The sequence below is a fragment of the Nerophis ophidion genome, linkage group LG09 (assembly GCF_033978795.1).
Source record: "Nerophis ophidion isolate RoL-2023_Sa linkage group LG09, RoL_Noph_v1.0, whole genome shotgun sequence".
In the NCBI taxonomy this organism is placed as follows: Eukaryota; Metazoa; Chordata; class Actinopteri; order Syngnathiformes; family Syngnathidae; genus Nerophis; species Nerophis ophidion.
In genome coordinates, this window is record NC_084619.1 from 51,398,534 (window position 1) to 51,421,258 (window position 22,725).

Genomic DNA, 22,725 nt, shown 5'->3' on the forward strand with positions numbered 1-22,725 from the left:
GAGCGTTTTCATTTCGGGCTCCAGTACTCTGGAATGCCTTCCCGGTAACAGTTCAAGATGCCACCTCAGTAGAAGCATTTAAGTCTCACCTTAAAACTCATTTGTATACTCTAGCCTTTAAATAGACTCCCTTTTTAGACCAGTTGATCTGCCGTTTCTTTTCTTTTTCTTCTATGTCCCACTCTCCTTTGTGGAGGGAGTCCGGTCCGATCCGGTGGCCATGTACTGCTCGCCTGTGTATCGGCTGGGGACATCTCTGCGCTGCTGATCCGCCTCCGCTTGGGATGGTTTCTTGCTGGCTCCGCTGTGAACGGGACTCTCGCTGCTGTGTTGGATCCGCTTTGGACTGGACTCTCGCGACTGTGTTGGATCCATTATGGATTGAACTTTCACAGTATCATGTTAGACCCGCTCGACATCCATTGCTTTCCTCCTCTCCAAGGTTCTCATAGTCATCATTGTCACCGACGTCCCACTGGGTCATTATTGTCACCGATGTCCCACTGGGTGTTAGTTTTCCTTGCCCTTATGTGGGCCTACCGAGGATGTCGTAGTGGTCTGTGCAGCCCTTTGAGACACTAGTGATTTAGGGCTATATAAGTAAACATTGATTGATTGATTGATAAACACTGCAAAATGTGCAGCATCGACGTCGCGTGGCACGGAAGTATGACATCGCTTCGGGAGCACCTTAAGAGGAAGCATGTTGGACCCATGGATGAAGAAAAAAACTCACGGTACGTAACTTTTTAAGTCCATAGTCCGAGTACATTGATCCGTTGTGTTCGTCTTTGTGTGTTTTTAATATGTTGTTGACGAGGAGATTTTTTTAAGGCAATAAACGGACAGAAATATCTCAGGTTGGTTTCATAATGGATCAATGTAGCCGGACCCAATAAAGCTATATAATATTTGAGTGACGCTTTAGTAATATAAACGTTATGAAGGTGCTGGAATATTTCATGCTATTATTCACAGGCAGCCTAAAATGAATCCTTTGTTATTCACAACAGAAACGGGTACAATATCTGATTCAGTTCTGATGAGTTACATTTCTGTGTTATTACTGTTGTATGCTGCATCCCCAATGTCCATTTATTTCATTTAGCTTTATTTTAATGTGGTGGTGTAATTAGATAGATAGATAGATAGATAGATAGATAGATAGATTGATAGTACTTTTATTGATTCCCTAAGGGAGTTCCCTCAGGAACATTTAAATTCCAGCAGCAGTGTACAGAACTGAGATCGAATTTAAAAAGTAAATAACTGGGGTTAAAATGGAAATAAAAAAAGAAAATATTACAATAATAACAATAAAAAAGCAACATAAGAATAAAAATATAACAGTAAAAATAACAATATAACAAGAAAAACTAGGCAGCAGTGACCATGATATGAAAAAATGAGCCTTTTACATCAGAAATTATTAAAGTATGTATTGAGTTACATGTAAATGTTGCTACTATGTACGTTCATGATATGATTTCTCTCATTTCAGAAAGAAACAAGCCAGCATTAGAGACTTGGTACAAAAAAAGGTGTGCACACCACAGCAAGCGGCTGCATTGACTGATAGTGTCCTAAATATGTTGGTAACTGACACGAGACCACTATCAATGGTGGAGGATGACGGTTTCAGAAAAATTATTTATGTCCACAACCCTGGTTACACTCTTCCCTTGAGGACCCATTTTACCAAACTGATGGAGAGGAAGTATGAGCAGACATTTCAAGCTGTTTAAACTGACATTAAAGCCACCCAGAGCAAAATTGTTCTGACCACTGATGTGTGGACAAGTGTAGCCACCTTGGCAATACATGCCACTACATTGGAGACAAATGGAACATGAAGTCAATCTGCCTCACGACCATGCTACTAGAGGAAAGACATTCCGCATCCAACATTGCAGAATGGTTGGAATAGGTAGTAGGCAAGCTTGAAATTCCCCTAAGCAAAATTATTGCTATTGTGCATGACAATGGTGCACTATATAAAAATTTAAAAAAAGAATTTTCCAACACTTGCCTTGTTATTGTTATGTTTGTAGCAAGTCGAAAGGACATGGTGCCAGTATGCTGTTTTTAAAAAAAAAAGTATTAGAAAGGATAGAAATGTAGTTTGTCTTTTTTACCCGATTATTAATCGATCAATCGAAGTAATAATCGACAGATTAATCGATTATCAAATTAATAAATTAATCGTTAGTTGCAGCCCTAATATATATATATATATATATATATATTTTTTTTTTTTACAAGTGTTACAGACTATACTCAGCTAAAAGACAAAAACAGAAAAAGAGCTATCCATTATTCAAACAGCCCCCTCAAGTCCTCACTCTTCTGCCAGTTGAGGCGCCTCTCGTTCTTGCTCTTTACATATTCACACAGACTAATCTCTTAAAAGGCCTGATGAGCGCTGACAATAGTGTGTGTGTGTGAGAGAGGTAGCACCGGGCCAATTAGCCCGCAGGCGAAGCAGCAATTTTCATAATGACAGGTGCTCAAGATGCAGGCTAAAGTTTCTTTAGGAATGTGAGTGTGCTCGCGCGTGTGCATGAGACTTACACAAGGCGTAGAGTTCAGTCAAGTTGTTTGAAGCCAAAAAGCGAATATTCGAAGTCAGGAGGCCGTCCACTGGCACATTGATGCCTTCATCCTAAAAACAAGGAAATACCACCATCAGAAAGGTGTTTCTTTTTACTACACACGCACACAGGTATGTAATGATAAACGTTATAATAATAATTCGCAAGACAACTTTCGATGGTTAGTATTAGGGTATGAAATTAAAATAATAATAAAACTGTGATTCATAACACTTCAATAAACTCATGAGCCGGTGATGCTCCATGCTAGCGCTAGCTCATTAGCTAGCTTAAATGCTAACACGACTACAAGAGACATGAACATCTTTCGCTTTTGAGAAACAACATACCCCAATATAAACTTGTATAAACAGATTACTGTCTGAACAACTAAACTACTTTATTGTGAACAATTAACTTACAGACTGTGCTATCATAGTACAGAGCGTTCGATCTATACATCAATGAATAATAACAGGAAGTGAACTCATGTAAAGTCACATACGGTGCATCTGGAAAGTATTCCCAGCGCTTCATTTTTTAAACATTTTTGTTTTGTTACACCCTTATTCCAAAATGGAATACATTCACTTTTTACCTCAAAATTATACACACAATACCCTATAATGACAATGTGAAAAGTTTTTTGTTTTTTTTGCAAATTGGTTATAAATATATATTTTTTTAAACCACATGTACGTAAGTATTCAAAGGTTGTTTTTCTTTTAACATTTTTAAAAATGTGTTAAAAGTAAAAAACTAAAGATATATTCAGAGCATTTGCTCAATACTTGGTGCACCTTTGGCAGCAATTACATCCTCAAATCGTTTTGAATACAATACCACAAGCTTGGCACACTTATCTTCGGGCAGTTTCGCCCATTCCTCTTTGCAGCACCTCTCAAGCTCCAGCAGGTTGGATGGGACGCGTTGGTTTTCATCCAGGATGTCTCTGTAAATTGCTGCATTCATCGTTCCCTCTAGCCTTACCAGTCTCCCAGTTCCTGCAGCTGAAAACCATCCCCACAGCATGATGCTGCCACCACCAGGCTCATTGGCCTGGTGATGAGCCTGGTTTCCTCCAAAGATGACGCCCAGCATTCATGCCAAAGAGTTCACGCTTTGTCTAATTAGACTAGAGAATTTTGTTTCTTATGGTCGGAGAAAATACATAACTACATACATAACACGGCGTGGCGCAGTGGGAGAGTGGCCGTGCGCAACCCGAGGGTCACTGGTTCAAATCCCACCTAGAACCAACCTCGTCACGTCCGTTGTGTCCTGAGCAAGACACTTCACCCTTGTTCCTGATGGGTGCTGGTTGGCGCCTTACATGGCAGCTCCCTCCATCAGTGTGTGAATGTGTGTGTGAATGGGTAAATGTGGAATTAGTGTCAAAGCGCTTTGAGTACCACGAAGGTAGAAAAGCGCTATACAAGTACAACCTATTTATCATTTATTTATTTAACTACAATGACTTTCTCACTGCTGAGGATAATGGGGAGATTTTTTGGCAAACTAAGAAATGGCTTCCCTTTGGCCACTTTACCATACACGCCTGATTGGTGGATTGCTGCAGAGATGGTTGTCCTCCTGGAAGGTTCTACTCTCTCCAAAGAAAAATACTGTAGCTCTGACAGAGTGACCATCGGGTTCTTGGTCACCTCCATGACTAAACTAAGATGAATGCAGCAATGTACAAATACATCCTGGATTAAAAAAACAACGCTGTCCATCCAACCTGATGGAGTTTTAGAGGTGCTGCAAAGAGGAATGGGTGAAACTGCTCAACGATAGGTGTGCCAAGCTTGTGGCATTGTATTCAAACAGACTTGAGTAGGGGTGATGTTTGTTAAGAAATTATCGAGTTCGAGCCCATTATTATCTATCGCCCCCCAGGGCCCTATTCGGACTTTATTAGTGAATTCTCAGAGTTTGTTGCTGATCTAGTGACGCACGCCGATAATATAATTATAATGGGGGACTTTAATATCCATATGAATACCCCATTGGACCCACCGAGCGTGGCGCTCCAGACTATAATTGATAGCTGTGGTCTTACACAAATAATAAATGAACCGACGCATCGCAGCGGTAATACTATAGACCTAGTGCTTGTCAGAGGTATCACCGTCTCCAAAGTTATGATACTCCCGTATACTAAAGTAATGTCCGATCATTACCTTATAAAATTCGAAGTTCAGACTCATGTTCGGCAAGCTAATAATAATAATAACTGCTATAGCAGCCGCAACATTAATGCTGCCACAACGACGACTCTTGCGGACCTACTGCCCTCGGTAATGGCACCGTTCCCAAAGTATGTGGGCTCTATTGATAACCTCACTAACAACTTTAACAACGCCCTGCGCGAAACCATTGATAGTATAGCACCGCTGAAGTTAAAAAAGGCTCCAAAAAGGCGTACGCCATGGTTTACTGAAGAAACTAGAGCTCAGAAATTATTATGTAGAAAGCTGGAACGCAAATGGCGCACGACTAAACTTGAGGTGCACCATCAAGCATGGAGTGATAGTTTAATAACTTATAAACGCATGCTTACCTTAGCTAAAACTAATTATTACTCAAATCTCATCCGCATTAATAAAAACGATCCAAAATTTTTGTTTAGTACAGTAGCATCGCTAACCCAACAAGGGACTCCTTCCAGTAGCTCCACCCATTCGGCAGATGACTTTATGAAGTTCTTTAATAAGAAAATTGAACTTATTAGAAAGGAGATTAAAGACAATGCGTCCCAGCTACAACGGGGTTATAGTAACACAGATACGATTGTATATACGGCGGATACTGCAAATATCCAAAATAGTTTCTCTCGTTTTGATGAAATAACATTAGAAGGATTGTTACAACGTGTAAATGGAATAAAACAAACAACATGTTTACTTGACCCACTTCCTGGGAAACTTATCAAGGAGCTTTTTGTATTATTAGGTCCATCAGTGCTAAATATTATAAACTTATCACTTTCCTCGGGCACTGTTCCCGTTGCATTCAAAAAAGCGGTTATTCATCCTCTCCTTAAAAGACCTAACCTCGATCCAGACCTCATGGTAAACTACCGACCGGTGTCTCACCTTCCCTTTATTTCGAAAATCCTCGAAAAAATTGTTGCAGAGCAGCTAAATGAGCACTTAGCGTTTAACAATCTATGTGAAACCTTTCAATCCGGTTTCAGGGCAAATCACTCGACTGAGACAGCCCTCGCAAAACTGACTAATGATCTATTGCTAACGATGGACTCTGATGCGTCATCTATGTTGCTGCTCCTCGATCTTAGCGCTGCTTTCGATACCGTCGATCATAATATTTTATTAGAGCGTATCAAAATACGAATTGGTATTTCAGACTCAGCCCTGTCATGGTTTAACTCTTATCTTACTGATAGGATGCAGTGCGTCTCCTATAACAGTGTGACCTCGGACTATGTTAAGGTAACGTGTGGAGTTCCCCAGGGTTCGGTCCTTGGCCCTGTACTCTTCAGCATCTACATGCTGCCGCTAGGTGACGTCATACGCAAATACGGTATTAGCTTTCACTGTTATGCTGATGACACCCAACTTTACATGCCCCTAAAGCTGACCAACACGCCGGACTGTAGTCAGTTGGAAGCGTGTCTTAATGAAATTAAACAATGGATGTCCGCTAACTTTTTGCAACTTAATGCCAAAAAAACGGAAATGCTGATTATCGGTCCTGCTAGACACCGACCTCTATTTAATAATACAACTTTAACATTTGACAACCAAATAATAAAACAAGGTGACTCTGTAAAAAATCTGGGTATTATCTTCGACCCAACTCTCTCCTTTGAGTCACACATTAAAAGCGTTACTAAAACGGCCTTCTTTCATCTCCGTAATATCGCTAAAATTCGCTCCATTTTGTCCACTAAAGACGCCGAGATCATTATCCATGCGTTTGTTACGTCTCGTCTCGATTACTGTAACGTATTATTTTCGGGTCTCCCAATGTCTAGCATTAAAAGATTACTGTTGGTACAAAATGCGGCTGCTAGACTTTTGACAAGAACAAGAAAGTTTGATCATATTACGCCTGTACTGGCTCACCTGCACTGGCTTCCTGTGCACTTAAGATGTGACTTTAAGGTTTTACTACTTACGTATAAAATACTACACGGTCTAGCTCCAGCCTATCTTGCCGATTGTATTGTACCGTATGTCCCGGCAAGAAATCTGCGTTCAAAAGACTCCGGCTTATTAGTGATTCCTAGAGCTCAAAAAAAGTCTGCGGGCTATAGAGCGTTTTCCGTTCGGGCTCCAGTACTCTGGAATGCCCTCCCGGTAACAGTTCGAGATGCTACCTCAGTAGAAGCATTTAAGTCTCATCTTAAAACTCATCTGTATACTCTAGCCTTTAAATAGACCTCCTTTTTAGACCAGTTGATCTGCCGCTTCTTTTCTTTCTCCTATGTCCCCCCCTCCCTTGTGGAGGGGGTCCGGTCCGATGACCATGGATGAAGTACTGACTGTCCAGAGTCGAGACCCAGGATGGACCGCTCGTCGGGACCCAGGATGGACCGCTCGCCTGTATCGGTTGGGGACATCTCTACGCTGCTGATCCGCTTGAGATGGTTTCCTGTGGACGGGACTCTCACTGCTGTCTTGGAGCCACTATGGATTGAACTTTCACAGTATCATGTTAGACCCGCTCGACATCCATTGCTTTCGGTCCCCTAGAGGGGGGGGGTTGCCCACATCTGAGGTCCTCTCCAAGGTTTCTCATAGTCAGCATTGTTGCTGGCGTCCCACTGAATGTGAATTCTCCCTGCCCACTGGGTGTGAGTTTTCCTTGCCCTTTTGTGGGTTCTTCCGAGGATGTTGTAGTCGTAATGATTTGTGCAGTCCTTTGAGACATTTGTGATTTGGGGCTATATAAATAAACATTGATTGATTGATTGATTGATTATTGAATCCTCTTATCGAACCGATTCCTTATTGAATCTCTTATCAAATTCAGATAGGTTGTTGTGTGTGCACTGAGTTCCAAAAGCCGTAGATGTTATGTGACTGGGCCGGCACGATGTTGATATGAAGGAAAAGCGGACGTGACTGAGGACAGCATGCGGTCGTTATAGGGTGAAAGTTTCAGGTGAGAGAGGACGCTAAAGGCATGCCCCCAGTGAGCATATAGTGCTGCTATGTGCATTGTAAATAAAAAATATTGCCGACAAACACATCACTAACATGGATGAGGTCCCACTCACTTTCAACATCCCGGTGAAGCACACTGGAGAAGAAGGGGACCAGCACGGTTGCAAATCAATACGCACATCGGGGCAAGAGAAGTTGTTGTGCTAGTTTGCTATGCTAATGGACAACTAAACTGACTTTGAAAATGAGAAGAGGGAATCTGCCGTGTTTGATGGAAAACTTGCCCAGCTGTTTACAGAAGATGAGGACTTTGGTGGATTTGTGGATGAGGATTGATCAAAAAATAATGTGAGTACATTGATAAATACTTCAATAAAGTACAACCCAACTCAGCTTTGCTCCTGCTGCGTTTTTAAAACAACGTCCATGCATGCTAACGTAGGTTTTAAGCTAGCGTATGTTTAACCATGCCTGCGCCCCAAAATACGCTGTGCCTTATTTATGCGTTAAAAAAAAATAAAATACAGAAATAGCACCCGTACCTGACACGACGCATTTTAATACGGTGCGCCCTACGGTCGCGAATAATACGGTATAGTGGCTTCAATAACGGGAACTGTTTCTCAAAAAGGGATTCGATCCATAGAATCGGTTCTTTTCTTATCGAACAATCGGGACAACCGGCTTCTAACATCATCCCTAGACTTGAGGCTGTAATTGCTGCTAAAAGGGCATCTACAAAGTATTGAGCAAAGGGTCTGAATACTTATGTACTTGTGGTTTTTCAGTTTTAATACATTTGCAAAGTAAAAAAATGTTTTTTTCAAAATGTCAAAATGGTGTATTCTCTGTAGTATTTTGAGGACACAATTTTTTACCACTTTGGATCAAAGCTTTAGCATAATAAAATGTGGAAAAAGTGAAGCGCTGTGAATACTTTCCGGGTGCACTGTATACCGGAACACTAAAACTCATACAAATTAAAACAGAAGAAGATAAACATATTTAAACACTCTCTATTTAACAATATTTAATCGGCCGATTACCGTAAAGTATATTGTGTGCCAATATACACGCACCTTTAAGGCCTGTCGAGCTGCCTCAGTGGTGAGGAAGACCGGGTAGAAGTAGTTGGTAATAGTCTCGACGTCAGGGTTCATCCCTAGCTCCTGCATGCCTTTCATCACCTTGACTGCACCTGATAAAACACATTAAGTCCTCAAAAACGTTAATGATAAGCAAGTGCACACTTAAAAACGCAATAGTTAATTTGGCAATTTAGCCACAGCACCGGTTTTATTTTGTGTTAATCAGTTAAATTTTATGTTATGTATTTGTATTATTTTATTTAATATATATGTTATTAATAAGTAATGAGTCAAACAGCATTGAAGCACTGTAAAGTGATAGTGTCCCTCGATACCTCCATGTGCTTTTCACTTTAAGAAAAATACCACATGACCAATACAACTGCTGTGTCGTTTGACTGCAAAGCACAAAACTGTTGTGATCCAAAAAAAAACTACCTGAAAAACAGACAGCTCATACTGAAATTAAAAAATGTATGATAAAAATTGAAGGTGTGGGATGGGTTTTCATCGCCATCAAAAATCTAAATAGATCTTAAAAAAAAAAAAAAAAAAAAAAAAATCCAAAGTGTGGGAATATATATTTTTTATGTGACAAAAGTTATTTTACTTGTTTACTATTTGGCTCCTTGACCTGAGTGCGCATATCTTATTATTGGCTTGTTATTACCCATCTCTAGAAAACAATAATGTTAAGTTAAATGTAAATCTGTTGTAAAATTATGGTTCTTTCTTCTGTTTATAATGTAAAAAAAAATGTTAGAAAGTATTTATTTCACTGTCACCTTGGAGTCAAAGCTGTCCATAGTATACACTAAAATACATAACTACAATGACAAGCTTTCTCACTGCTGAGGATAATGGGGAGAATGGGAAACAAAATTCAACCCCAAATTATGAGAACAAGCATTGCACCGGTGTGTGTTCTGTGCGGAAAGAAGTACCCAGAAACCAGAAGTTTAGCACAATTGCATTGAAGTCATTGTTGCCATTTTCGTCTAATTACTTACGTCAAAGAGGTCTATGGATGTTGTCATTCATCCAGGTCATTGCGTTCGCAGGGCATTCAATCAATCACAACTCCAATGTTCAGTTCGTCTTAGAAAATATATTGCCTCATTAGTTGATGCTCCTGCGATGAGGTGGCGACTTGTCCAGGGTGTACCCCGCCTACCGCCCGAATGCAGCTGAGATAGGCTCCAGCGACCCCCCGCAACCACAAAAGTGACAAGCGGTAAAAAATGGATGGATGGATAGTTCATGCTCATTGACTTAAAATGATCATGAACTAATCTAAGATGATACATAGTGATAGAGGCAAAACGTCTCCTAAGACAAACTGAACAGTCAATTTGCGACCGATTGAATGCCTTCAAAATACTTGTGTAAAACTGGATTTTTGGCTTTGACCACTACCAAATAGACGGTAAAAACACGCGGCGCCTGTCAATCAGGTAAATCCAACCACACTATCATATTCTCTGGCATCTCTGCTGTGCAAACTGAACTCCAAGCTGTGTTTTGTAGTGTTTTCACTAATCCGGCCAGTGAGAGGTTTGACGGAAACGAGCCGGTTGAACACACTCAAGTGCAAGCCTGAAGCTTGTGTAGGCTGTGGGTCCAAGCACACACACGCGCACATATACACATACACACACACACACACTCTTTCTCTAAGCCCTGCAGTTTTATTCCAGCTAAATGCTTATGGATGCCAGCCGCTCTACCGCCTTGGACTGGTGGAATAACACATACATAGACACGCACTTGGCCTGAAGTGGACTCTTGCAACCATCACCCTGCTCTCCAGCAGAGCCCTGAAGTCCTGCCCCAGGGCAGTGAGGCCTAAACAGCCACATGCATATGGAACAGCCACTCACTCACACACATGCTGTACACAGATGCCCTCCGAGTGTGTGTGTGCATGTATATATAAAGAGAAGGCAGCAACGCAGCAGCACTTTGCATATGTCCACCGGCGTGCCCATGTGAGCCGAAATGAACACAGGTCTGTGTATATACCGTACACATGTGGTCACTTTAAGGGCACTTTGTTGACAGAAATATCAGCGTATATGTACGGCCGCATACCGCCCTCCCATGCGGCCTTCTGCAAAATACCTAAAAGTGCTTGGGTTGGCACACCTCGTCATGCTGTGTATTTATGTGCTCCACTCGGGTTTCATAACACACACACACTTACGTATCTACAGCTCTGTTTCTGCATCCTCCTGGGATGTATGTGCTCACCTGGCAGTCTTGCTCTTTAGCTAAATAAATGATGAGTCCCAGGCTTTTATACGCCATTAAAACCTTGCGGAAGCGTTAAGGGCAGGTATGTCTACCTGAATCGCTGCGTCCATTTATCCCCCTTGGTCCACATCGCTCATTCATCCGCCGCCCTCTCACTATCCATCTCAACCCATTTTTCCAAGAATAAAAGCAAACAGACTATCTTTCTCCTTCTCAATGGACTATCTGTCCATTCAGCCCGGCGACTTGTACATTCGTATCCCTCCACTTAATCGCTTTCCCGCGTTTTTTTTTTTGTTTGTTTTTTTTTTTTTTTATGAAAGAAGAGCAGAAGCGCATCAGTTCCTGTTGAATAATCCATCAATTTTGATGTGGCTGACAAACACAAAACAACTGAATGGAGACCAGGAATAGAGAGAGAAAAAAAGCAAGAGTCATGAAACCCGTGCAATCCTCACAACTTAAAAGACCCCCTGGATAAGCAAAGTATAAATCATAAATGTACTATAAATAAATACAGGCCAGAACGAATTAAAGCAATATAAACATAACTATTTGTTGATAATTTAAAAAAAAATTATATCATTGCATTCATTAATTTAATTGTTAGAATACAACGTAAAAAATATGAGGTTTAGAATATATTTCTATAGCCACAGCAGTCAGTGTGTGTATAATGATAACTGCACTTTGATGAACTCAAAGTATGACTGATGCCATGAAAACAAAAAACAACGTCTATCCCCATTAAAGAACGTTATACCCTAATATAAACTTGTATAACTACATTATTGTCTGAGCAACTATCCAATTGTGCACATTGAACCTACAAGCTGTGCTCTCCTCGAACAGCGGAAAGCATGAATATATATAGTGTCTGCTGTCTAATTATTTTTTTTAAATAAAACTTGGTTAAAAGATTTTGGTGTGTAAAAGTACTTTTGAGAACATTCAAAAATTTGATAATTTTGGTCGCAACAAATGTAATAAGAAACTTTTTATGGTTCACGTAATCCTATGAGATCCTCAGTGAGCTGAAGTCGAACTTGAAATTAAAACTAAGATATTCAATTATGCACATTGAACCTATAAGCTGTGCTCTCTTAAAAAGAGTGATTTTTCTACACTCACAGAAATACGAAACAGAGTTTTTACGTGTGTTCAAAGATCGCTGAACAGAGTAAGGCGCAAACGCCAATACCAGCCAGAAACAATGAATAATAAAATAGATTTGTTATGCACTTTTCAATTAAAAGACATTTAAAAGTTATACAATACTAAGCAATATCTAAAAGAATAACAGCTTGGTATTTTATCAGATTTAATGGCAAAGATTAAAAAATAGTGAAAAATAAGAAACAAAACATGCAGAATAGTTTGTTTTCTATTTGAGTTATAAAAAAAAAAATACTTGGTCAAAAGATATTAATGTGTGTTTTAGTACTTTTTGAGCACATTCAACAATATCTTGATAATAAGGCCAACCATGATAATTTTGGTCACGCTAGCCATGATATGAAATTTTTACACCATTAAATCTCTATATACAGTGTAACATTATTTTTGCATTATCCTGGGGCACATTATTCACCCTATAGTTAAAATTAAGTGTGTTCTGTAGACCATCGGTGACACTATCAGAGGGTGAGTGAATTGAATTAAGTAGGACAAAACAAGGCAAAATGGAGTATATTCTGAACCAAACATGGAGGGGAATATGAAGATTACGACAACAAACAACAATTTGGTGCAACACCATGTGGCATCTCATTCAAGTAAGCTCTGGGACTAGAATATTTTGGTGCATGGTGTAGAAAGTGAGGGACAAGAGATGACGGAGAGGGGAGACCCTCTCCAGGTTGGTTAGCGTGAAGGCTGACATAAATCCGGGTGAGAAGTATCAAAAGTAGTGAGTTAAGGATGGCAGCGGTCACAAGATATCATCGTCAGACTCATGTCTGCAGGTTAACTGTCAAGGATGAGAGGAACGGAGCAAAGAGGGGAGCCAACCGGTCGCTGTCGTCTCCGAGCTGTCCTTGGACTTGAGTACCTGTCACTTCTCTTCTTTTTAATCCCACCGCCTACCACACCCCTACCCCCACTACATCCGACTCTGCATCCTCATCGCACAACAGATTATTTAGAATGAAAGCCTTTTTCACTCGTTCGTAACAGTGGTTTCTTCCCCTTCCTACCCCCGTTGGACTACTCGACCACTAAAGCACTTGGTAGGTATTAGGGCGTACTCAAACTAGGCTAGTCGAACCATGCTTGAAACATCTAAAGCAAAGTTCAATGCACACAATATAGAAGAGTCATAAGATGACTGTAAGGCGATCGCTCTCCGAAATGTAAACTATTTATAACAGATATAATCTACAAAGGCTCAAAATGAGCCACGGCTAAAAAACCCGCACAACACTCGCTAAATGCGCAATAAAGACAAGTCATTGTGGTCACCCATCTTGCATGTAATTACTGACAAATAATCCGAACAACTTCTAAACAAAAATGGAAATAAACAAAGTCAAGGAATGCTCATGCTAGGGATGGGTACCGCTCACATTAGAACAAATACGGTACCAATTCCCAGCACTTGGGAATCGATACAAGTACTCAACAGTACCAAATTTTGGTACTTTTGTGTGTGTTAAAAAATACTGTTTTGATAATAAAATCTCATTTGTATTGCGACTTTTAAAAATTAAGCTGATTATTATAACTGCTGTCCAATTATATACGGTTTCATTATCACATTTCTGAGTCTCATTTGCAGGTATGACGACGCTAAGTTGCAAGTCCTAGATGTTAAATAGTAGTCGTTTATAATGGTGTGTTTTGGTTTTTGTTGCTCCCCTAAAAAAGGTTAAAACTAAGTATTGTACTTATAACCCGACAGCTGTACAACTGTAACGTGCTCTTTTGTTGCAGTTTCCAAAAACAAATTTGGAGGTGTTGAAATAAATCGCAATGTAAAATTGTTAATGCTAATCAGTAGCATGTCAATAGCAAATAGAAAGTATATTAGGTTCATACTACAAAAGTAGAGCATCGCTTTACGTACGTCAGAGAGTTTTTTTGGGTCGATGTTGTTGTTGGCATTGAAAATTGCAACATCACCTAGAGGTAGTTTGGCAGAGTCTGCTCTCAGTGCTGCTGGAGTCCTTACCGAGTGCCGAAGTGCGAAGAGTAGGCTGAGTTGGCAACCGGCAACTCAAATATAGCATCATTGAATTTTAAGTGAATTGGTGGGACCGGCAGGATTCATGCTGTATTTTAATTCACACACTTCTATAGTTCCCCTTATTTTTTTGAGTAAATAATAGTACATTGACACTGTAAAGTAAAAAAAAATCATTACATTTGGCGCATTAACCTCAGTCACAAAAACACATAACACACCTGGTCTGCCTGAGAACAAGAAGATGGAGCAAAGGGTTCAGTGTTGCTAACTTTGCAACTTTCTCATTAAATGTCGCTAGCAATCAGAGCCATTTAGAATAGATACATTTGATCGAATTGAGACATGAAGTGAAAATATAGACCGTTCCAATGAGCTGTAATGCTGTGAATCATTTAAGTGCTCTGTCAAGTAGTTGTAATTCACAATTTAAAAAAAAGAACGGAAGAAGAAGAATTGACATTTCTCCATAAGTGGGACAGCACTACATATGCACTCACGACAAGTGTGCACCGTGTTCTTATTGAAGTGTACTGATGGAAGTATTCCATTTGAGACGACCTCGCTGAGCGCACATCTGCGGGGTAAATAGAGCCTAAGTCCAACACGGCAGGAATGGCTTAGTGTGAGTACACCCTTTGATGGACAGGACAGGTGGGTTCAAGGTGAGGTCGCATGACAATGAGTACTGCAGGAGCAGACCAGATAGAAAAGCCAACAAACTACGGAAGTAGTGAGGTAACCTTGCTCTCCCCCACACCTCACTGCCCTTTTTCTCTTGCTACACCGTGTCGCATGTGATAAAAGTGCACGGCGTCGCCAGGACTGACAAGTGGCGACTAGCTGGCGGCAGGTGGGCAAGCGTGGCCCAGCATATGCTTCCGCTAAAACACACCAGATCCACACCTCATCCAAATGCACTGAGCACCCCCCACCCCACACTTTCCTTTTTCCAATTCCGCAGCTCCGGTCTCTCTGCCCGCTAGTGACACCTGTGGACAAAAAGTGACACGGCGCTTAATATTTCATGGGTCGTGCACAGTGGGGCGCGTAATCCAAAGTGAATTCCCTCAGAGCGCTCGCATTTACATGAAATCAAGTCACTCCGCATCAGTCACATCACCTGCACCGCCTCCCCCCTCCGTGAGGCCGCCCTCCCTCTCCGTCCACACACACACACACACACACACACCTCCTGCAGCCAGGGAGTGTGTAAGAGAGAGCGGAGGGGAAGCGCCTGCATCATTCATGAGGGTTAAGGCCAACCAAAGAGAACTTTCTCCACTTTCCCTTCTTCCGTTTTACACTGCCATGACTAAATGGACGCCACCTGTGTTTGTGTCTTTAGGAATGTGCGGTTAGGACTGCGAGTATGTGCGCTTTACAGCAATGTTTTTTTTTTCTCTCCGATCTGCTAAGTCAGGCGCTCAAGCATCTCACCGCTCAACCTGAGAAGCCGTCTCGACCGCACAAGGAGTCAATCTGCAGCGCCGGCGCGTTGGACGGAGCGCTTCCTCCTCCCTGCCAGCTCAAATGATGTCAATTAACTGACAGGGGCAAAATGCATCATTTATTAATCGCTGTAAAAAACCCCAAAGAGAGAAGAGCGGGCGTTTGGCATAAATAAAGCACTTAAAAACCAAGCCGCTGCCGAAGACGCATTTGACAGCACGTCCGCTAACGAGTTGTGAATTCTGACAAGTCTCCAAACGTCAGCCATCTGTCACTGAGACCATTCTGACTCAGCTCCTTCTCCTCCCCCTTTTGAGTTCATATACCATATTTTCCAGACTATAGAGCACACTGGTATTTAAGCCTCACCCACTAAATTTTAGAAGAAAAAAATAATTTTCCATTTATTAGCCGTAGATATATACTTTGTGAAATTAGTTATTTACACAAAGATTTAGAAAATATTTATTTAGATAACTAATACTGTTTTCAAACGGTGCCTGTAAACACGACAGTAAACAGGCTGATGAATCAAAACAGAAGTCATCGTATTGGACCCGCTAGCTGTGGAAGCTAGCCCTCCAATCAGTTAGACTAAATAACTCCACAGTGACATATTGGTGAATTTACTGAGGAATTTGTGAAACTGAAACAATACAAAAAGAATGCCATTCTGAGTTAATAATACCAACCAACACAGACACTCGTAAACGTTTAAGGATATTAGCTAAAGCTAACGTACAAATATGGATGAAAACACTCCTACATGGGACTGTTTAGTTAGTATTAAGAGTTTTAGTTATATTGTAAAACTTACCAACGTTGCTTGGAATGATGCACAAAGAATTTATACGAGAAAAAACACTATGGACGGCTCTTATATTTCGCTTGAAATGTCTAGTCTAAACAGAAAGGCACTGCAGCACCCGCAGTGAGCGAACTTTTCCAAAAGATGGCACCTTTGCACAAACAATGCACCATTTTGGTGTCTCTGCTTGTTTAAAAAAATAAGAACTACTGACATTATGGCCATCAGCAAAGAAAAATGTATATATCAGCCACACCATTTTATCAGCCACAGGGTTCAAAGTGTAGGAAAAAAGTAGTGGCTTATTGTCTGGAATGTATGGGAGCAGGGCCATTCAAGGAAAAAAATAGCCAGCCATTAATATTGTCACAAAGTGAAAGTGGGGACAAAAAATATGATGTGCTTCACCTGTCATTGGCAAAAAAAATTCAAACAACAAAAATGCTAAAATTTGGATCAATTTCCCTTGTGGATCAATAAAGTTTGTCGAAGTCTAAAAAGAAACAAGGGTCAAAGTCCCAGTTATCAGACAACTCACGATTCTATTACGATTCTCAGGTAGACAATTTGATTCATAATCCTTTGACGATTCAGATTCTTGATTCAAACTAATTCTTGCAATATGATTTAGTATACAAATATTATTATTTTTATAATGAAACCTGTCAAAACAAGAGAATATATATTTTTTTAGCAACCCTACTTGTTAAGGTCTATTTGTTGTGCTAATTCCTGACATTACTTTACAGTGTTTCCCACAGGACTGCAATTTACTTGCGGCAGTGCTGCATCACAGGAATGATGATGTTATGTCATTATCAAAATTACATAAATAGCCTTGAGGCATGTGTGAAGGCTAGGTTAGGGGCTAGGATGTGGGTGTAGTTTTCTAATGAAGCCTTAGCTTGACGCTCCTCTACTTTCTCCTGCTCCCGTTTGCTGCGGCAACAACTAACAGAACTCCAGACGCTCCTCTTTGTTTTGTATCGTTTACTTGTCAACTGAATCCTTCTAAAACATAAAACAATAACGATGTGGGAAGAAATGAATGGCAAAGTAAAGAGAGTTTGTTACAATAAGAAAGAGTTGGAAAAAGTGATAGTAAGGTAAAAAAAAACTGTGAATTGATTAATGTGGACTCCGACTTAAACAAGTTGAAAAACGTATTTGAGTGTTACCATTTAGTGGTCAATTGTACGGAATATGTACTGTACTGTGCAATCTTCTAATAAAAGTTTTAATCAATCAATCAATCTGTATGGCTCGATTCAACCATACCTGACTGCCATTACCCATAATACATTGCGTCCAAACCATGTTACCACACAGATCCTTCTGCCATATATGTAATTAATAAACAGGTACATATTTTTCACTGTATTAAAGCAGTATACAATAGTATGTCATCAAATTATTCAGACAAATGTAATAACTACAAATGAAGTGTACCTTATAATTATTCTAAGCATGCAATATATACATTTTCGTATTATTTAAATAAAGTACATAGTCCCCTTTTGGCTTATTAACATAAATCACCTTTCAGAAAATGTAAATTAACTTAAACATCATTTAAGTTCCTACAGTGGGTGAGACTCTAACCCAAACCCATGACAAAACGACATCATCAAATGTGCATATTTTGGCCTTGACGTCCGTACATGCATATGTGTGTAATGGACGCTGTCGGAAAGCGAAATAAAGTTGCAAGATTTATTACAAACAAGACGGAGCTGCCTGTGAGTGTGTTTAGATGGGGGTGGGGCCCACAACAGCACCTGGTGTTCGTTGAGAAGAGCTATATGTGCTTTTATGTCAGCGTTTCCAAAAGTCTTGAAAAGGAGTATCAATCAATCAATTCCTTCATTGTCATCATAACTCAAGTTATAAATGTCAACAAGATTTTGTTGGAGCTTAGTCTAGCACGGTCCTTTTCAAAAAGTGGGGAAAATGCTTTTTTTGCCGTACCAGAATATAATGAAGTTTATGGCTTCACTGTAACCACGTTGGAAGACATGGAAAGACTGGTGTGTTTCTTTTACTGTTAATAAACTTACAATATTATGCAGAGGTATAGTTATAACAATTTTAAAGACAAATTATGCTATGTATAGTCACGGTGGAGAGTGGGGGGGTGCAAAATATTTTCATTTTCCTACGGGGGGCACAACAGAAAATATTTGAGAAGCACTGGTCTAGCGGCAGAGAACTCAAAGGTTTTGATCATTCACTCAAGAAAGCAACACTGGGTTGCAGAACTCCATCAGAAGCGAGAATGCAAATTTGATTGGCATGTTAGTGTCACATGGGGCGATACGCTGGCTAGAAGCAGAAAAGTCCTGTGCTTTAATGTTGCTCAGAAGATAAGGTGACGACACATATGCGGATAACTTTTACCCTGTTTGCATTCACGCACAAAACAGGGGCTGCATTAATCATTTTGCAGGAGAACTTAATCTTTTCAGGAAAATTTTTTTTTTTTTTTAAATAATTTTCCACATGTTTTTCATGAATAGAAAATAGTTTGTTTATAGTTTGTATGTACATTTGCTAGGATGCATAGGAACCCTGTTATTAAGGTAAAACAATGAATTAGGGGTCTACACTAAATATCGGACCAATAATTGTCAGGATCATTGTGATGCTGTACGTCATACTGATAAATAAAATTAAAAAATACCTCAGATTATTTTAAAACAGCTCTAAAGAGACGAGATTACTTGTACCGTGCTGTAAGTGGGTTAAATTTACCAAGTAAAGCGCTCCTGTTTTCCTGTCGTTAACTTGTAGTAAAACGCTCATTGTAAACAAACATGGCGTTAATCGTGTGGGACTTCTTCACGATTTCAGAGGAATATATTTCGGAGGAGGAAAAAAAATCCTTATCAGTCACCTAAAACGCTACGACAGCGTTTAGAAAGAATAAAGATCCCTGTTGCTAAAAAAGCTGCCCCAGAGCCAGACGCAAAGAAAAGTGCAGTCAAATCTGAATTAGGCCTGGGCTATATGGCCTAAAAATAAAATGTGATTTATGATTATATTATAAACTAATGAATATAAATGACACACAAGTTTTCTTTTACTTGAACAAAAACTAGTAGTTTGAAATGACACTGCATCTTACTCTTAGCAAAATTATAATTTTAATAATGTTGTTCTTTTTAAACCAGATATAATTGTATTTTTAATTTAATCATTTTCAAAACACTAAATTAAGAGCTTCCTCTGGGAGGCGGATAAAACACTTCTGTTAACAAAAATGTAGCACTGCACATTGCCTGCAAATAAATCATCTACAACATTGGTATTAATGAAGCGCAAACTCAAAATTTCTGTCTTGTATACTTACAAATATAAGAAAGTAGTATTTGACATTGTATACAAATAAATAATGAAGTAAAATATTGATGGACCATGGTTTTAGAAAGTGGATAATCGCAGGCTTTTTCTTTGTATGTGCTGAGAGACTGCTTTAGTGATCGTTCTCTGCTGTGCTTCTCTCTTTTCATACATGGTAACATGTGTAAATGATTCCAGATTCCACAATTATAAGCTGCAGGTTGCGGGAGTTCGTTTGTTTTTGCGGTCTAGTTTGCCTCGTAAAGAGTTGCATTGACCGCACTTGACTGGAAGCTTGTTGTTCTGCTACCAAAAAGTTTCCCGGGGCAAGAGAAGAAAAAAAACAGATGTTTTTTTGCAAAACATCAAAATGTATTGATAAAATCAATATAGCCCCGGCCTAATTTAAATTAAAAAACTAAACAAAACATATGTATATGTTTGTTGATTATATTTATATAATATATCTTGTTAAACAGGAAGTTATATGTATAGGCTTGAAAAAATATAATGTGTGCATTGTCTATAGATGTTTCATGAATTTTAACATTTGGTAAATAACCTCTGTAAATATCTCGCTTTAATTGATGCCCAGTTAAGGTGAATAAACGCTCTGCTATGATTACAGTATGAAAGAATACACATCACAGTTACGAGTGTATTAAACAAATACATACATACATTCCTGAAGGAACTCTCCTGACGGAATGAATAAAGTACTATCTAATCTACACAATGGATGTACATAATGCATCTACTTCTCTATGTCGAAGATGCTTGCTGCTATAGAGGGCAATCTTCTAGTGATATGAGAGGATCGGTTTTAAAATATTTGCCATTCATGTCTGAAAGCATTTCCTGAAAGTCAGTGTCTTTTTTTGGAACGTGAGTGTGTGTATGTGTATGTTCAAAGGGAAGTTGGGACCTCTTCTAAAAGTTTGCCATCTATTCGTCCAGAGAGATGTTTGTGCGTGTTTGTTTCATCTCCTCATGCTCAAATGCCCTCACGCAGAAGCGGGTGGTGGGGGTGGGATCAAATCTTTTTGCCCTCGGCTGGCCCAGTCTGGTGAAATCTGTCCCAGTTGGGTCATGCGGACATTAATATTTGAGGTGGAGCGCTCTTTTAAAAAGCTCTTTCTGCTAACAAAATAGCGGCTGAGGTCATAATCCTCCCCAACCCCAACACTCCCCGTCTGAATTGCAAAATATAACATTTGAAGGGCAGATATCATGCATGGTCTCAAAATACAAACAAAAAATAGTTGCTTTGCACAGGGACGTACCAACAGCTGGTAGCCGCCTTAACACACACATATTACACTGAAATCACATGACAACTTCTGCACCACAACTAAACTTTTAACAAGATTTCTAAAATCAGTGGTCACAACATTAGGTACACAAAATAAGAACAAATAACTGTGTATGTACGTGTGTGTGTGTGTTTACCAGTTGTGTTGTTGTCCTTGGCAAGCTGAGACAGCAGGGGCCAGAAGTAGTGAGGTCTGATGGGGTAATTCTGTTCCTGCATCATCTTCATCAGCGCAAGAGACACATCTACACAAACAATACATACATTTTTTAAAGGGGTAAAAAATGTGTTTGAAAAGTTCCGCATCAAACTGCAAAGGGAGGCATGGCGTACCTATCTTCTCGGCCTCCAGAGCACACATAAGGGTGAAGCTGAGGGGGCTTGTGTGCCTATTAGAGTCCTGCAGCTCTTTGCAGTAGTGCCTGATCTTCTCCAGAGGCTGTAACGCACAAAATTAATAAGTCGCGGAACAAGCAATAGCATTGACTACGCATTTCAAACTACTTCTGATGTCTTTAAGGGATGTATATTAAATATAGACATGAGTGGGTTTGTATACGTTTTTTAAAAATAGGGTTGCAAATGCCTCCTCTCTGAGCTGCAACCTTATCGTGGTAGAGGAGTTTGCGTGTCCCAATGATCCTAGGAGCTATGTTTTCCAGAGGCATAAAGCCCCCTGGTAGGGTCTCCCAAGGCAAACAGGTTCTCGGTGAGGGATCAGACAAAGAGCAGCTCGAAGACCTTTATGAAGAAGAAAAATCATGGACCCAGATTTCCCTCGCCCGGACGCGGGTCACCGGGGCCCCCCTCTGGAGCCAGGCCCGGAGGTGGGGCACGATGGCGAGCGCCTGGTGGCCGGGCCTGTTCCCATGGGGCCCGGCCGGGCACAGCCCGAAGAGGCAACGTGGGTCACCCCTCCAATGGGCTCACCACCCATAGCAGGGGCCATAGAGGTCGGGTGCAATGTGAGCTGGGCGTCAACCGAAGGCAGAGCACTTGGCGGTCCGATCCTCGGCTACAGAAGCTAGCTCTTGGGACGTGGAACGTCACGTCACTGGGGGGGAAAGAGCCTGAGCTAGTGCGCGAAGTCGAGAAATTCCGGCTGGATATAGTCGGACTCACTTCGACGCACAGCAAGGGCTCTGGAACCACTTCTCTCGAGAGGGATTGGACCCTCTTCCACTCTGGCGTTGCCGGCAGTGAGAGGCGACGGGCTGGGGTGGCAATTCTTGTTTCCTCCCGGCTCAAAGCCTGTACGTTGGACTTCAACCCGGTGGACGAAAGGGTAGCCTCCCTCTGCCTTCGGGTGGGGGGACGGGTCCTGACTGTTGTTTGTGCTTATGCACCAAGCAGCAGTTCAGAGTACCCACCCTTTTTGGGAACACTCGAGGGAGTACTGGAAAGTGCTCCCCCGGGTGATTCCCTTGTCCTACTGGGAGACTTCAACGCTCACGTTGGCAACGACAGTGAAACCTGGAGAGGCGTGATTGGGAAGAATGGCCGCCCGGATCTGAACCCGAGTGGTGTTTTGTTATTGGACTTTTGTGCTCGTCACAGTTTGTCCAT

The 22,725-nt window shown here is 40.7% G+C and overlaps 1 protein-coding gene and 1 long non-coding RNA gene across 2 annotated transcripts in view; one reads left to right on the forward strand and one right to left on the reverse strand.

Moving 5' to 3' along the window:
* LOC133559443 (uncharacterized) overlaps nt 1–2,594 on the forward strand; it is a 3,939-nt gene extending 1,345 nt beyond the window's left edge. Inside the window, exons 2-3 of the long non-coding RNA XR_009808174.1 lie at nt 645–737; nt 1,502–2,594. This is a non-coding gene — a long non-coding RNA (uncharacterized LOC133559443). The remainder of the gene's footprint in view (nt 1–644; nt 738–1,501) is intronic.
* The window catches only part of lrpprc (leucine-rich pentatricopeptide repeat containing), a 169,820-nt gene that overhangs the window by 118,629 nt on the left and 28,466 nt on the right, over nt 1–22,725 (reverse strand). The window contains exons 10-13 of the mRNA XM_061911204.1: nt 21,493–21,598; nt 21,297–21,404; nt 8,806–8,924; nt 2,572–2,662 (exon numbers count right to left, since the gene is read on the reverse strand). Coding sequence (XP_061767188.1) covers nt 2,572–2,662; nt 8,806–8,924; nt 21,297–21,404; nt 21,493–21,598 — 424 coding nt within the window. The remainder of the gene's footprint in view (nt 1–2,571; nt 2,663–8,805; nt 8,925–21,296; nt 21,405–21,492; nt 21,599–22,725) is intronic.